Genomic DNA, 18,335 nt, shown 5'->3' with positions numbered 1-18,335 from the left:
GTCACTCAGTAGGTCACCAGCCAGCTTGAAGACACTGTTGAGAAACTGTGACATTATCCAGTCTAGCTTTCTCATGCAGTCAGCTTATATGGGCATCCTGTTGTAACTGAAAGCTGTCTCTACTTTCAGAAGTAGTGGCGGTGTACTTTTCAGCATTGGTGTATTGAATACATACTCTTACACTCTGAATGTCTTCTTACTTCATAGCAATTCGTCAACAAGATGACACCCCTCTCCCCATGACGATGTCTCATTGCACTGGCGCCAGGCATTCCATTACTCCAGACAGTTTTTTCTTAGGTTGCTGTTTAAGTTTCATCACAGTTATTTTGTGACCAATACGGATAAGAATTAACAAAGAGAAACTACCAGAATAATGTAGTGCTTAATTGAAATTAACAAGGTGGAGAATAAAGGTTACTTGTGTTTCATATCTAATTTGACTCTTATGACACGGTGTTTATGGGATTCTTCTGCTATTATAGCAAGTTTTATGAAATAATGTGGCTTAATTGCTTAAGGTAGATACTATACACTGAGAAGACAAAAGTCATGGGATAGTGATATGTACGAACACAGATGGCAGTAATTATCATGTTCACAAGGTATTAAAGGGCACGGCATTGGCAGAGCAGTCGAATGGTAGTTGGAGCTAGACACTTGGGACATTCCATTTTGGAAATTGTTAGGAAATTCAGTATTCCAAGATCCACAGTGTCAAGAGTGTGCCAAGAATACCAAATTTCAGGCTTTACCTCTCACCACAGACACGCAGTGTCTGTTGGCCCTCACTTAATGACTGAGGCCATCAGCGTTTGCTTAGACTTGTCAGAGCTGTCAGACAAGTAACACTGCATGAAATAACCCCAAAAACCATTGTGGGATGTACAACAGCTGTATCCATTAGGACAATGCAGCAAAATTTGGCATTAATGGGGTATGGCAAAAGACAACTGACACAAGTGCCTTGGCTTACAGCACAACATCACCTGCAGTTCCTCTCCTGGGCTCATGACCATATTGGTTGGAACCTACATGGCTGGAACATGGTGGCCCAGTCAGATGAGTCCAGATTTCAATTGGTAACAGCTGATCATAGGGTTTGAGTGTGGCGCACACGCTACGAAGCTGTGGACTCAAGTTGTCAACATGAAACTGTGCGAGCTGGTGGCGTGGCCTATCTTTACATGGAATGGACTGGGGCCCTCTGGTCCAACTTAACCGATTATTGGCTCGAAATTGTTATATTTGGCTGCTTGGAGACCACTGGCAGCTTCACAGACTTAATATTTCTGAACAACAATGGAATTTTTATTGATGACAATGGGTCATGTCACCAAGCCACAACTGTTTGTAACTGGTTTGAAGAACATTCTAGACAATTCGAGCAAATGGTTTGGCACCCCAAATCACCCAACACGAATCCAATTCAATGTTTGTGGGACATAATCAAAAGGTCATTACTTACAGAAACTCCTACACCAGCAATACTTTTGCAATTATAGTTCAAATGGCTCCAAGCACTATGGGACTTAACATCTGAGGTCATCAGTCCCCTAGACTTAAGACTACTTAAACCTAATTAACATAAAGACATAACACACATCCATGCCTGATGCAGAATTCAAACCTGCGACCATAGCAGCAGCGCAGTTCCAGATTGAAGTGCTTAGAATCGCTCGGCCATAGTGGCCGGCTGCAATTATGGATGGATATAGAACCAGCATGGCTTATTATATCTGCAGAGGACTTGCTGCACTACACTGTGCAAAAGCAGGTCTGACAAGATGTTAGGAAGTATCCCATGACTTTTGCGACCTCAGTGTAATGCTTAATGTTATTGTAAGCAAATTTGGGAAACTTTGGAAAATCTACACTGGGATAACTGAAAGGGAATCTCAACCCCTGTCTTGCCAAAAACTTGAAGTTGCAGCTATTGGTTACACTAGATTTTGTACTCTCTATGGTGAGGCTTATGTGATGGCCATAACAGAGAATTACAATTATCAGTATATTTTCTGTTTGCTACACAGGTCTCTAGTCTTAAAATTGCATAAATCTGTTATTCTTTGATCATGAGAGGGCAAAAACAGTGAAGACTCCCAACAGTGTAGTAAAGCAGTAGCCACAATGATATTGTTCAATGGCTTTACTTTTCATTAACTTCTCATGGTTGGGATTCACGGTCATATAATATTTCTTAAAAGACATCATATTCGCCGTTGACTGTATAAAATATTTATTGTTACTATTGCAATTTCGGCCTTATGGCCATTTTCAAGACACTGCAAAGTCACCTAAACACAAAAATACTAAAGAGAAGCACAGGGTGTATATACATAACTATGCAAACATTTCATTAAGAAAGTAGCTCAATTATAAAAATTGGAGATAAATGTACATTACTTACATTCTGTCAGAATATAAAGCTATCTGACATGAGTACATGTCATTGTCAAAATGCAACCTTTTGACTGTGAGAGTCCCACAAGATCCGATGAGTACGACACTTATTACATCGTAATATGTTGTTAAATATATACTGAACTGTGGATGTTACCATTGTTCTAATAAACTATCACACATACAAGTTCAGGTACACTGACAACATGTGGAGCTAAGTCAGTTGGCGCAAAAATACATTTACTAAAGATACTGCCTGTGCACATAGCAAAGACAGTGCACACCAAGGATACAACTTATAAGCTTTATATCGTAAAGTCTTTTCATCTGTCGACATCATACAGCTTACTAAATAGTGCTATGATTGTAATGGGCAGTAGGATAGGATGGGAATATTTATTTATAACATAATAGAGGATAATACATGTGTTATCTGTTAATAAGCTCCCACATTGACTTAAGTGCTCGTAAATGAGATGAAGACAGAGCTCTGATATATAATACTTTGTATGTGTATAAATTTTATGAATATAAATGGCTTTACTTTTGGTGCCATGTGATTCAAGAATGGTCAACCATTTCTTGATTCCATCCATGACACCCACACAGAGATGCAGTTTGAACTTCTGGTATGTGGAATAACTATCACTTCATTCTTTCATTCTGTCTTTCAACCCATCCTGGATTTTCCATTGTTTGATTTCATTCATGATAGTTTCAATATCCCAGCAGGAAAAACTCATGTCACATTTTTATTGTTTTATATTAACAGTAACCCCAGAAATGTTGCAAATCATGCAGTTATCTACAGTGAAGTCCTACCAGGAAAAAAGCACTGCACAAACATCCAGTTAGATCTTGATAAGATATGACTACAATATAGATGAGTCACAATTGGAATCAGCCAACTCATACAAATACCTGAGTTTAGCAATTTGTGGGGATACAAAATAGAATGCTCACATTGGCTCAGTTGTATGTAAAGCACGTGTCAGACTCCAAATATAATGCAGTCACTTACCAAAGGATGCTGCTTAGAAAACACATATGTGACTCACCCTATAACACTGCTCAAGTGTGTGGGATCTTCATCAAATAGGTCAATGATACTGAAGATATACAAATAGAGGCAGCAAAAATGGTGACAGGTTCATTTGATCCATGGGAGATTATCACAGAGATGGTAAAAAGCCTGGCCTGTCAGATGTTTGTGGACAGAAACCTACTATTCTGCAAAATCTACTTACAAAGTTTCAAGAACATGTATTAAGCTGGGAATTTAAGAATATATTACAACACCTTACATATTGCTCCTGTTGGGGCCATGGAAACAAGATTAGACTAATTACGGCAACCATGAAGGCATTTATGCAATCATTCTTCCCATGTTCCATATGAGAATGGAACAGGAAGAAACGATAATATATGGCATGATGGGGAGTTCTTGATGCCACACACTTCTCAGTGGTTATCAAAGCAAGGATGTAAATGCACCCTGAAACAAAGGGCCAACCACAACAGAACAGACATTGGTGTTGCATAACAACAGTGTGTCCAGCTTCAGCTATCTGCTGATCCATTAGCATCTATCCATGAAAGAGGGGGCAATGCTGTGCATTCCCACCCTGTCTCTTGCAAGATTCTTCATTTTTCTGAATCAAATGAGCATGTAAAGGACACTGCAAACATTGTGAAAGAGGCTTTGATGAAAGCCCTATATGTTGTTCCAGAGGAGGTCTTTCAGCACGCTCAATAAACTTGGAATATCTGCTGCAAAAAGGATGTTGATATTGGTAGTTATTTCTTTAAACGAATTCCACCCCGGCTTTGTATGAGGTCTGAAGCAATTGCTGAAATATATTTTGTTTTGCAGCAAATTGCAACTATGTTTGAATTTACCCTTGGTCATGTTTTGGAAGGAAAGCAGGAGGGAAGGAAGCAAGGAAGGAAGAAAGGAAGATTAGGGTTTAAGATGCAGTCAACAATGAGATAACTGAAGGAAGTTATATTCAAGTGAAGTCTGTCCACAATAACGTGGTTGCAGGAGAGCTATTACAGAACATATAACAAGGTGAACAAGACCTATGTATCTGCAGCTCCATATTGTCCTTTTCAGCAATGATACCTTCAAACACCATAGGTGTGAACTTAATGATAGAATGTGTGCTTTATTTCACACCTGGCATCAAATTGAGCTTATAAGTACAACTTTTTGTCTGTTCCCTTTTCCCTGTATCACCCCTCATTAATGCTATTTTCTTATTTTCTCGCCCCTTCATACTTAATTTTCCTCTTTCAACTCTCATTTAGTTCCTGCAACATATCTTGCAGTCTTTATTTTTCTGTAGCTCATTTACGATTATCTATTTATTCTGTTCTTCCCTCCCCCCCCCCCCCCACCACCACCCCCACCCCCACCCCCACCCTGTCAGGTCGCCCAAACTGCTACCTGTGCCGCCCTCACCAGTCAGCCTGCATGCTATTCGTTTGTTTCTTTCATCAGTCAACTCGACTGAATCGAGTTATTGAGTAGTTGTACTTTCCTATGTAGAACGCATGTCCGCGTCATTGTATTTTATACGTTTCTGTCTGGCACATAGATAATTAACACGTACCAATGAGAAAAGTTGCGGCCATTTTAGTGATCTCAATATATTATTCTGTCTGGCATTTGTTTGAGAAAAGTTGTGAATATTATACTGTTTTCTTGTACAGAGAATCTTTGAGGTCAACAGTAAAGGAAGATTGACTTAATGGCTTAGCTCTGTTGAACACTCACCCTGACATTGATTGTCCTATTGACGATGTAATTAACCAATTTGCCAGGAAGAATAGGTGCATGGAATTCATCATTTAAGGAAGAGAACCACAATTTTAACTTTTTTATATCATAAGATGACATTGTCTTGTATGTGTGTATAATCAGTGGAAATAAAACTTTCTTAAACTTTGCATGTGACTTGATTATTTCTTATTACATATGAAAAATATGTGCTTACTGAGATATGATTTTATGTTTCACATCAGTAGCTCATCACACTTTAAACAAAAAAGTCTGCATCTCATAATGTGTTTTTCTTTTACTGGGACAAGTAGCTTGAACTATTTGCCAGGATAAGAGCAGTGGAATCCAAGAGGTTAATGATAACTACATATTCTAAAACAACAATATTGCACCAATCTTAGGTGAAACTTTCTTCAATTCCCCCCCCCCCCCAATTCCCCACCCCAGAAACAGACACACACACACAAAATGAGAGAGAGAGAGAGAGATCCAAACATTTTTCACTTTAAAACACTAGACCTAAAACAATGCTTTTGCAAGATATAAATCACTTACATTACCTTTTAGCTGAATGACTAGACCCTCTTGAGTAGTAAGACTGTTTGTGACAGAACCTAGGCTTCTACTTGTAGCAGAAAATTTATCCCGAAGATCTGCAACTTCCCGTTCTAAGGCCCTTTGTTGCAATTCTAGATTGTCCTTTTCCTGGAATAAAGGAATATGGTGATAAAAACCCTCAAAATTTTGTAAACCATGTAAGAAACAAATCATTATCTTACTTATACAAGATGCGCATCACTGTTTTTCTATTTCATATGAACATGGTATTCAAGAAACTAGTGCAGCATATGTACATTTGTAGTAAATCTAAAATACTACCAGCATCCCAAAATGAGTAATGTTTTCACAAAAATAATCAATTTTTGAAAATGCAACATAACTGGCAGTCTTTCCTTCTCATTCCATCTGGAAAGCCTTACCCAATCTGGGGTTCTGGTTGACTTCATTTCCTTAACCTCACCAGTCCTCTTCTTCATCTCTCTTCCTTCCCCTTCAACCCTTCTCCCAGAAGGAACCACTGGCTCCAAAAGCTTGTAAATTTCCTTAAACTTTGTATGTGCATTCTCTCCTCCTGCCTCTTGGTGAGTACATTTTAATCTAAACTGAGTAATGCATAGTTCACAGATTTCTATTAAATCCATTCTACTAAATCCAATACAGTTGGAGGACTACTATAGCTAATCATCCATAACTGCAGAGAAATTGTCACAGTGACCACACACTTCCACAAATTAAAATTAGTGAGAAAGCCACTATTTTAAGACAAAATATTGTTTCCTTAATGATATCAAGTATTTACTATATATTATTATCTACTCCTAGTTTAACATTACCACAAATGTTCATGAAGATTATGAAGAATGAAGGAAGATTACAGTTTAATGTCCTGTTGATGACAAAGTCTTTATAGATGGATCAGTGGCACAGGTTGGACAAAGATGGGGCAGAAAGTTAGATGTAATCTTTCCAAAGGAGCAAATCAATAACACACCTTAAGCAATTTAAAGAAAACCACAGAAAACCAAGGAACTGTGGAAAATTCTATACAGGTGTATGGGTATTTCAGTCTACATCATTTGACTATGATTTCAGGGTCTTGATCATTGTGCCAATTTGCTTGGTGATTAAGATTACAAAGCGAAGTCAAACATATCAGATCCAGTAGTTTCTTCTCTTGTGTTACAAGATGTGCCAATGCCATTAAGTGACAAGCCATCAAACGAGATGGAAGCTGAAAGAATAGCAGTTGTATATTATACTCTGTATTCAACTTTGTTAGTGGTGAATCTCTGCTTTTACACTGTGCAGAATGTTCATCTCCGGCTGTTTATGGGTGTGTCTGACACATACTTTCAAGTGCAGATAGATTCATTAGAATCGAGTTTCCTTGCTTTGCGTATTTGCTGCTTGTAGTAACACTCTGTCACTGAGTTTTCTGCATCGTGTTGTGGGCCCACAGAAGGGAAATTAATAGTTAGAAGTTTAAACCAATAACATGGTGCAAGTATTTCTTTTAGTTTATCAGCCTAATACTGCAGATGTCAGAAGAAAGTGAAATCAAATACTGAGTTCTACATTTCAGTAGAAGGAATTTCAGAAACTGGAAATTTCAAATGAAAGATATGCTGCATGTATTAGATTTGTTGGATCTTACTGCAGAAAAAATTGTAGAACAAGCGACATTTCTCAAAAGTGGCATGGAAAAGGAGAAAGAAGAAAGGATACTGTGATTGCAGAAAAAAAATTAGACAAAAATGTATGCTCTGATATTAGCCTGAAACTCCTGAATGGCTGATCCCTAACAAAATACTACAAATCTGGAATGACAGGTTAGGTCATTAGAATTATACAAAGCTTAAAAGTGCTTCAGAGCTTCATGGAAGGAATAAATGTTGAAAACAGGAAGACGTCAGAATGCTGCACCATCTACATGGAATGTAAACAAACAAGATTTCTGCACGATGAGAAGTGAATGAAAGCAGAAAAGCAACTAGAGTTAGTTCATAGTGATGTTATGGGTCCTATTATTCCCACACCTTATGACAGAAGGAGGTATGTCATTACATTTATAAATGACTCTACTGATTTTAAAGCTGTTTGTACAGGGTGAACAGTTAAAAGTAGCCCACATCCCCTTTGAATGTGAATGAAATATTTTGACTTCTGAAATAGAGTGAACAGGTTCGGTTAAAGAAACAGGCAAAATTTTCAGGGTCAGTTATCCTGATAGGGGACTAACAGCAAAGAGAGCAACACAGAGTCTGTATAAAAACTGGAGCACTTATTCATCTGTGAAAAATGTAAAAAAACAAAGAATTCCTTCAGTTTACACACCAGAAGTTATTGCAGACATTCGCCAAAGAATTATTCAGAGCCCAAAGAAGTCTACATGTAAACTGGTCCAATAGGCACATGTAACTAGGAGGAGATGCCTGTGGATATTGAAAAGTCTTAATTGGAATATCATGTGATGATTGTGTAGCAATTAAGGGATGATGACAATGAGATACATGTGGATTACTGCACATGGCTTGGTTTGTAAGACCCTTTCCATTACATCATGAACAATGAAGCATGGTTTCACCTTTCCGGTCATGTGAACTCACAGAATGTGAGGTACTGGGCAATGGAGGATCCTAACACTGTACATCAGCAACCAATCCATGATGAAAAAAAATCAGCATTTGGTGCGGAAATGCGCGTCATTGGACCAATATTTTTTGACACTATCCTCAAAATGGTTGCATATATGGAAATTTTTTATACATTTTGTGCTCAGCTAACTGAATGTGAAAGACAATACTGCATCTTCCAGCAAGATGTGGCAACATGCCACATGCCTCAGCTATTCCTGGAATGATGTCTTCACTGAGGAATGAACTGTCAGCGAACATTTATGGCCAACACATTTGCCAGATCTAACAACACTTGATTTTTTCTGTGGGGCATTTGAAGAGCAGGCTCTATAAAATAAATCCACATACAGTACATGAACTGAAAGACAACATCATCCATGCCGCCATCAATATCTGAACTTTATGCCAGGTGTATCTGAATATGCTTAAATGTGCACAGGTGTATATTGATATCGCAGGGGATCACCTTCAACATCTTATATATATGTATTGATTGTAAATAAATGGTGAGTCTATTTCTGCTCCTCGTTTCTGTAATTTTACTGTATTTCCTTTATACTTACACTGTCTAATTTTCTCTCTGCCATCCTATATGATGCATAATTAATACAAAGTGCTGGAATATTTCAAACAGCACAAAGGCATGGCCATTGTACGAGGGCTATCCACAAAGTAAATTACGTTTTGGAATTAAAAATAAATAAAGTATTGGAAATTTTTTAAATTATATACAAATGAAAGCCACACTTCAATACTACTTTTCTACATAGTTTCCATTTAAATTAAGGCACTTATCTTAGCGATGGACGAGCTTGGAAATTCCTTCGTCGTAAAATTCGGCCGCCTGCGCCTTCAACCACGTGGTTACATCTTCTTGAACCTGTGCATCATCATCAAAACACTGCATAGCCAACCACTTCTTCATTGCTGGGAATAAGTGGAAGTTGCTCGGTGCCAGGTCGGGACTGTACGGTGGATGAGGAAACAATTCCCACTTAAAAGATTCGAGAACTTCACGAGTGGCATTTGCTGTGTGGGCCCAGGCGTTGTCGTGAATCAGCAAGATCTTTGAGACCAACTTTCCCCTGCGGTTGTTTTGTATTGCTCTTCTGAGGTTGTGCAGAGTTTGGCAATACCTTTCAGAGTTTATTGTAGTGCCTCTTTCCAGGAAATCCACAAAAATCGTATTTCTACCGGGTTACTGATTAACCATGTGGTTGAAGGCCTGGCGGCCGAATTGTACGATGAAGGAATTTCCAAGCTCGTCCATCACTACGATAAGTGCCTTAATTTAAATGGCAACTATGTAGAAAAGTAGTATTTAAGTGTGGCTTTCATCTGTATATAATAAAAAAATTTCCAATACTTTATTTATTTTTAATTCCAAAACGTAGTGTACTTTGTGGATAGCCCTCGTACATTTCAGTTTGAGGATGAGCATTTTCTGAGATAATGGAGGTGAATATTTGAGCAGTGAAATGAAACCTTTTATACAGTATGAACTGACCATCAAATATACACCACAAAAAAAAAAAAAGAATCGTTGAACACATGAATAGGAACTTTAATAACAAAGCATGCTGTATGCTTCTGAACCGTAAAACTGGAAAATTATTTCAGCCTGAAGCCGTACTGACTGCCATTTACTTGATACACTGAACACTGCCGAGTGCACCAAAAGTGGGAATTCAAGCTACTCTGAGGCATGGTTAGATGCCACACACACACAGAAACTGAAATTTCTGTGGCATATTGATGCCTTCTTGGAGAACTGATTATAATAAAATTTGAATCCAGAATAAAGAAATGTTTCACAGTTGGTTACTGTGTTGTTAGCTGCAACAGGTAGAAGACATGCTTTGTGGGTGCTACACTATTTTAGCAATTTTCACTGAGATAAACTCATGCTCCAGTGTGCTTCTTCAGCACACAAGCATATAAGTGTGCACAGAATCAGCTAAGTAAAAAACCTGTGCAATATGCATGTTTATTTATATATAAAAGTCAACTATGGAATTCTCCTTAGTGTGAGACTGTGTTTACAAGAACCATGTGCTGATTTGAAGTTCTAGATTCACTTATTTTACTGATCACGTTGCTTATGTATAATCATTCACTGATTGTACCAATACTTGTCTGTATTGTGATACACTGTGAAATTTCGAACATTCACAAGTGCCACAATAAACTCATACATTATTGTCAATTATAGGCTTAAACTTAGTTCTGCTCTTTCAAAATGTTTGAGAACAGTAGGCATATGCTAATTCAAAACAATCATTCCTAATTTCATTGTACAATTACAAGAGAAATACATTATTTTTGAGAATTTTTGGACACTTACAAAACTATATTTATGCGAGTTATCAGTGTGAGTGCTTTGAATACACAATTTATTTCGTAGCATATCAGCATTCATGATTCACAGTTCTGCCAAGAATACATCACATCTGAATTTCATTGTATATCAGTGCAAATAAATGTGCCTTTTTTGAGAATTTTTAGAAGCTACCATTGTCCTTTGCATAATTCACAAGTGATTTGTGGTAAATTGGCATTTGTTATTTGGTTATGGTAGCAGATATTCTAACTAACATATTGTGTTACATATAGTTTTCCCTTAAAGAGGAATAGCCCTACATATTATCTGCATCTATTGTAAATAACTCTGTATTTGAGGTTGCAAACAACTATACTTAACCCCAAAATGTTTTAGGAAACTAGCAATTTTTACCACAGGTTTTTTGTGTTGCCTTGATAGAAATCTCATTTTGTGTACTTACTTCAATTCTTATATTGAATTAGAAACTATTTAGCTCAACAGATTGAAAGCTAATCAGTGGCCTTAATTTAAATAAAATAAAAAAATAATAAAGTCCAGAGTCAGGTGTGTACTACACATCAGAGGCTGCTACTCAGGCAGATGCACCAGCCAAAATGCAACCCCACTGTGAATGCTTTTCTCAGACATGGGATGAACTGGTTAACATTTGCAAGCAGCTGGAAATCACTTTGACTACTGTCAAATGATTGACAGCTGCTGTGAACTGGTGTGCTGGAAGAGCTCCTGAGAATTGTGCACTTGTGGCACAGGTGCCAGAGGTACCTGAAGTACTATTGGATCCTGTCTCCTTTGCATAAAGTATAGGATCTGTCATTACTTGTCCACTTGACTGTGAGTGGTGTGTCAATGGAGGCCTAGGAGTCCCGCACAGGGTGGATGGAGACCAGGGAGGACTCACGGTGTTGTACAGATCTCTTTAACCAACAAGTTTGAGGTGCTCTCTCTCTCACAGAAACTGGAAGTTAGACAGTGGGACTCACTTCACCTGTTTTGGGGAAACCTGTTTTGTCCAGGGGGAGTTAAAACATACAGCGACTGATGTATGCCTTAGGGAAATGGCAGCAAGGGACAGGAAAGGACACCAAGTGCACTCAGTGTGTATGACTGGGGGCCTCATTGAACATGTTGAAGAGACTATTCCAGCAGCCACTGAGGGAACAGGTTGTAGCCAACAGAAGATAGTGGCACACATTGGAACAAATGATGCCTGTTGTCTATGCTCTGAAGTCATACTTGGGTCATTCCAGCAACTGGCAGAGAAGGTTGAGAAGGCCAGCCTTGTGCATGGAGTTTCAATGAAGCTCACTATTTACAGCATTGGCCCCAGAACTGATCATGGTCCTTTGGTTCTTAGTCAAGAGGAAGGACTGAACCAGAGACTTCGAGGGTTGTGTGACAAGCTAGCCCGCGACTCCCTGAACTTGTGCCAAATGGTTGAAACTGTTGGATCCCATAAATGAGTCAGATGTGTACTACACATCAGAGGCTGCTACTCAGGCAGATGACTGTTTGTGTGGGTGCACACAAGGGCTTTTTAGCTTAGGCAACTCTCCATCGAATCTAGATAACAACAGCTCTAGGAAACCCAGAAGCACCAGTATAAGACCGAAAGAAATACCCCCCACTGGTGAGAGAATTACAATCCTAATGGTAAACTAATTGCAACAAAGTGCCCGAGTTTGAAGCGTTCATGCAATGCCGTGAAGTTCATGTAATACTAGGTACAGAAAGCTGGTTGAAACCTGAAATTGATAGCAGAGATATTCTTGGGGAAAATTTAAGTGTATTTTGAGAGGGTTCACAAATGGGAAATGGAGGCAGTGTATGCGTCACAGCAAACAAAAAACTCAAATCCACTGTGATAGAAAATGAAGCTGCATGTGAGACTGTTTGAGCACAACTCAGTATCAGGTGTGGGGATAAAATGATAAATGGATTCTTTTACCACCCACTAAACCCGTCTCCTGATGTAACTGAAAACTTTAGAGAAGACTGTGGTGTCACCGCCAGACACCACACTTGCTAGGTGGTAGCTTTAAATCGGCCGCGGTCCATTAGTACATGTCGGACCCGCGTGTCGCCACTGTCAGAGATTGCAGACCGAGCGCCACCACAAGGCAGGTCTTGAGATACGGACTAGCACTCACCCCAGTTGTACGGACGACGTAGCTAGCGACTATACTGATGAAGCCTCGCTCCTTTTCCGAGCCGATAGTTAGAATAGCCTTCAGCTAAGTCAATGGCTACGACCTAGCAAGGCGCCATTAGTAACATTGCATGTATCTAAAGAGTCTCACTTGTATCGCCACAATCTCCAGATGTACCAAAAGGATGGATTAAAGTTAAGTATTCCAGAAGCTACGTACTTTTCTTTATAGCATTCATTACGTATCCTGTTTCAGACCTCACGCCATCCTGCTGTAACTTAGCGCGTGCCTTTCGGCTTCCTCTCATTGTGTCTAGGCTGTCTTGTCTAGACACAACATTTTTTGGCGACGAGTCAACGGAAAGGGTCTTGTTCTTTCTAATTGCTTACATTTACTTGTGTCATGGCTTCGCCAGATGTACTGTCCGAATTTTATCGCTTGCAGAATCAGCAGACGCAGGCGTTATTGGATGCCCTTGGACAGCTCGTCCAGGGTCAACGTGCACTGCAAAACGATGTGGCCGCCGCCGCTTCACCGCTACCACAGCCACAACATGCTGTGGCACCCACATTCCGGCAATTTGACTCAGCTAAGGAAACATGGACGGAGTGGTCACACCAATTTGGATTGCATCTCGCCGCCTACAGAATTCAAGGTAACGAGCGGCAGCCTTTTTTATTGGCCTGTGTAGGTGTGTCCACCTACCGTGTGATAGTGAAATTATTTCCCCGATGCGACGTAGCAACTCTGTCCTAGGAAGAAATTTTGTCGGCTTTGGATGCCTATTTCAAAGAAACAGTCAATGTCGTTGCAAAAAGGTATACGTTCTTTCATACAAAACGTACGGCCGGTCAAACTGATAGGGAGTGGGTTGCAACATTGCAAGGCCTTACTCGGGATTGTGCTTTTGAGTGTGAATGTGGACCCCCTTATTCAGATACTATGGTACGTGATGCAATAGCACAGAACGTTTCTGATGTTCACATACGGGAACAGATTTTGAAACTAGTTAATCCCTCCCTTCAACAAGTGATCGACATATTGGATAGACAAGACACACTTGACTTTGCTCGGGAATCATTTGCAACTTCGCCAGCCGTGTGTAACATTAACCGGCCCGCCGGGCGCACTGCATGGCCCGGTAAACTGCCCTCACACATGTCCGCGCAGCTGCCGCCACGCTCTAAACCAGGTGTGCCGCGCCAGCATCCAAATGCAGTGAAATCATGCCCGCGGTGTGCTACTAGACATTCGCGTGAAAATTGCCCGTCACGCCAAGCTATTTGCTTTTTCTGTAATAAGAAAGGACATGTTCAAAGTGTTTGCCAGAAAAAGCTCAGATCAGACAATCACAACCATTCCAGGCCCTTTGTTTCGCGCCGGAATCGAACCAAGAATACTCAGGCTCGTGAACCTTCGCCCATGGACATTCATGTAGTTAATTCCACTTCGTCCAGTGCCACTGTCTCTAACAGTGACTGTATTCGTCCCACAAATACTGTGCGTCGACGTCGCCGGAAATCACGTCAATTAGCAAGTGATGCTGTACCTGTATCAGTTCAAATTGCACGAGACAGTCGCTCTTGTCATCAGCAGGACAATAAACTTTTTGTAGACTTGGACTTTGAAGGCAAAGTGATCCCATTCCAACTCGATACCGGAGCTGCAGTTTCATTGATCAATAACGACACGTAATAACAACTGGGCAAACCTCCGTTGCATGCCGCAAATGTTCAGTTAAATAGTTATTCAGGTCAGAATATCCCTGTGTTAGGACAGTGTACTCTCCTTGCAACATACAAGGGACAAACAAAACTTGTGTCTCTTTACGTCCTTCGTTCTTCTTCTGCAGTGAACTTGTTTGGTTTAGATTTATTTCAGTTGTTTAACATGTCTATAGTAAATCAGGTCCTATCAGTGAATCAGACTGTGCCTTCCGCCAGTGTTTCTCGGCTATGTGAAGAATTTGCAGACATTTTTGCGCCGGGCCTTGGTTGGGCTAAGAACTATGAAGCACATTTGGAACTGAAAGTAACCACGCAACCGAAATTTTTCAGAGCGCGCAATGTTCCCCACGCATTGCGTGATGAGGTCGTAAGAACATTACACGATTTTGAATCACAAGGTGTGAGTGAATGTACACAATGCTTCTTCCTTTTCAGCTCCGCTTCATCGCTTACGCCGTACAGGTGTTCTGTTCGTCTGGACGGCGGAATGCGAACGCGCCTTTCGCCAGTTGAAATCGGCGTTGCTTTCAAATACTTGTCTTACGCCATTCGATCCCCAGAAACCCCTTTTGTTGATGGTAGATGCATCGGATTTCGGGATCGGTGCTGTGCTTGCGCACAGAGATGGATCGCACGATCGCCCTATTGCCTTTGCGTCCAAATTGCTCTCGTCTGCGCAAATAAATTATTCACAGATAGAGAAAGAAGCTTTGGCTCTCGTGTTTGGTGTTAATAAGTTCCATGATTTCTTGTATGGTCGTCACTTTACCATCATCACAGACCACAAACCTTCGACATCGCTTTTTCATCCTACCAAGCCTGTACATCCGCGTACAGCGCAGAAATTCATTCACTGGTCTATTTTCCTCTCGCAGTACTGCTACGATATCTTGTATCGGTCCACTGCTAAGCACGGAAACGCTGATGCGTTGCCCCGTTTGCCTGTTGCTGAGGATAGAGCATTCGATTCTTCCGCACTTGCTTGCATGTTCATTGATGCGGAAACTGATGACGTGGTCGAATCGTTTCCGATTGATTTTCGTCATGTAGCTACAGCCACAGCTGCTGCCCCTGTCCTTGCTACTGTTTTGCGTTTTGTTGCTACGCAATGGCCTTTGTCAAAGTCTCGGATCGAGGATCCGTTGGTTCGCCGATTTTTTGCTCATAAGGAGAGACTTTTTGTACGACGTGGTGTTTTGTTGTTGCATTCTGATAATGATCAGTCCAGAGTCGTGGTCCCACGTTCGTTACGGTACTCTGTTTTACGGCTTCTTCACCAAGGACATTGGGGTATAGTGCGAACGAAACAACTTGGTTCGGAATCGATGCTGCGATTACGAATATGTGTTCTTCTTGCATGGCGTGTGCCGAACAACAATCCGCACCGCCGCGGACAGTCTTTGCATGGCCAAAAGCCACTTCCCCTTGGCAACGCTTGCACATCGATTTTGCTGGTCCATTCTGGAATGCTCGATGGTTGGTCCTGGTAGATGCCTTCAGTAATTTTCCTTTTGTTGTCCGGATGTCTTCCACGACGTCAACTGCCACCATCCAAGCGTTGTCTGCTATCTTTTGCATTGAAGGTCTTCCGCAGACTATTGTTTCCGACAATGGCCCACAATTCATGTCTGCAGAATTTCAGTCTTTCTGCAAGGCCAATGGTATTCAACATCTAACATCCGCGCCGTTTTCGCCTCAGTCAAACGGTGTCGCTGAACGATTGGTCCGGACTTTCAAGTCACAGATGTTGAAGTTGAAAGAGTCGCATTCTCGGGAGGACGCATTGTTGCTCTTTCTGTCTTCGTATCGCTCTCAGCCCCGAGATGGTCGCTCGCCGGCTGAGTTGCTCCACGCTCGTCCTCATCGAACCTTGATGTCTTTGCTGCACCCGCCGCATCAGGTTCCTGTGCAGCGGCAGTCTTCTGCTTTTGCTCCAGGCGACGTTGTATTCTATCGCAACTATCGAGGTTCACGGCGTTGGCTCGCAGGGCGCACTCTTCGCTGCCTCGGCTGCGCGATGTATTTGGTTTTGGGGGCCTCTGGTGAGGTGCGTCGGCATCTCAATCAGCTGTGCCTCTGTCGTCGCACGGGTTCTGCCGCTCCCCGTCTGCTTTCAGCGACGGTGCCGTCCGGTCAGCGCCCTGGGGACCCATCTACTGGCTCGCCTCATCCCCAGGTGTTACCGACGATGCCTTCCATTTTGCCCCATGGCGACACGCCGCTACCGCCTCCGCCGCCGCCGCCTGTCCTCCAGCCGGCGCCGCCCGCAGTGGACGCTTCGCTGCAGCCACCAAGCGCCTCACTGGGTCACGCGCCGCCGATCGCTGTCCTCCGCCATGGAACTCTTGCCCGCTCCGGACCACATGACGTCATCGCACGTCGGATACCCCAACGCAATGGAGGTCGACCCTTCGGCCCCCCCCCTGTCTCTTTATGGGCGCATACACCGCATGTTGACGTGCACCCTGGACTAGGTTTTCAGGCGTTTCCTAGCTCCCCTCGGACCGAATGGCCGGGTGCGGGTGGCACAGCCTCGCCTGTTGTTGGGCTCCCCACCTCATCGCATACGTCAACATGGGATCCTCCCCACGGCGGGCGGAAGCCTTATAACACGACCGTTCGCCGATTTGTGGGGGAGGAATGTGGTGTCACCGCCAGACACCACACTTGCTAGGTGGTAGCTTTAAATCGGCCGCGGTCCATTAGTACATGTCGGACCCGCGTGTCGCCACTGTCAGGGATCACAGACTGAGCGCCACCACAAGGCAGGTCTCGAGATACGGACTAGCACTCGCCCCAGTTGTACGGACGATGTAGCTAGCGACTATACTGACGAGGCCTCGCTCCTTTGCCGAGCCGATAGTTAGAATAGCCTTCAGCTAAGTCAATGGCTACGACCTAGCAAGGCGCCATTAGTAACATTGCATGTATCTAAAGAGGATTAAAGTTAAGTATTCCAGAAGCTACGTACTTTTCTTTATAGCATTCATTACGTATCCTGTTTCAGACCTCACGCCATCCTGCTGTAACTTAGCGCGTGCCTTTCGGCTTCCTCTCATTGTGTCTAGGCTGTCTTGTCTAGACACAACAAAAACCTCAATTCATCTGTAAGTAAGTTCCCCAATCATACTGTAATCATCAGTAGAGACAAAGCATCCAATACTGATTGGGAAAATTACAGTTTTGTTAGTGGTGGGTGTGGTAAAACAGTCCATAATGGGAGGAACCTCTGTTGTATACAGTCACTGTAAAGAAACTTCTAAGGAAACAGAGAATACTGCATAATAGGTGTAAACCAAAGCGTAGGGCTATAGATGCTGAATGAGAAGTATTTTGCTGTCAAGAGAGAGAAATGAACGATGCCTTCACTGACTACTATAGCAGAATATTGTCAAATGATATTTCACAGCCAAAGCAACTCTGATCATATGTCCCTAGTGAGTGAGACAGGAACTGAAATTGAGGGTAGCAAAGCAAAAGTCAAAACATTTAACTCCATTTTCAAATGTCCCTTTACAATTGAAAACCCAGGAGGGTTGCCCAAATTTAATCTGTGTACCACTGAAAATATCAATGAAATAAGTATGTCAGTGGTGCTGAAAAACAGCTGAAATCGTTGAAACTGAACAAAGCTCCCGGATCTGATGAAAACCCTGTCAGATTCTATACTGACTTTTGTGCCTGAGTTCGCCCCTCTTATAAATATAATCTATCACAGATTCCTTGACCAAA

General features: G+C 41.7%; 1 protein-coding gene across 1 annotated transcript in view; it reads right to left on the bottom strand.

The window, feature by feature from the left end:
- LOC124803439 (coiled-coil domain-containing protein 170) overlaps positions 1 to 18,335 on the bottom strand; it is a 424,326-nt gene that overhangs the window by 153,794 nt on the left and 252,197 nt on the right. The window contains exon 7 of the mRNA XM_047264624.1: positions 5,749 to 5,893. Coding sequence (XP_047120580.1) covers positions 5,749 to 5,893 — 145 coding nt within the window. The remainder of the gene's footprint in view (positions 1 to 5,748; positions 5,894 to 18,335) is intronic.

Source organism: Schistocerca piceifrons, chromosome 6, assembly GCF_021461385.2.
Source record: "Schistocerca piceifrons isolate TAMUIC-IGC-003096 chromosome 6, iqSchPice1.1, whole genome shotgun sequence".
NCBI classification, from domain to species: domain Eukaryota; kingdom Metazoa; phylum Arthropoda; class Insecta; order Orthoptera; family Acrididae; genus Schistocerca; species Schistocerca piceifrons.
The sequence above is the reverse complement of the archived record's forward strand: the minus strand, read 5'-3'. Positions and strand labels throughout refer to the sequence as shown.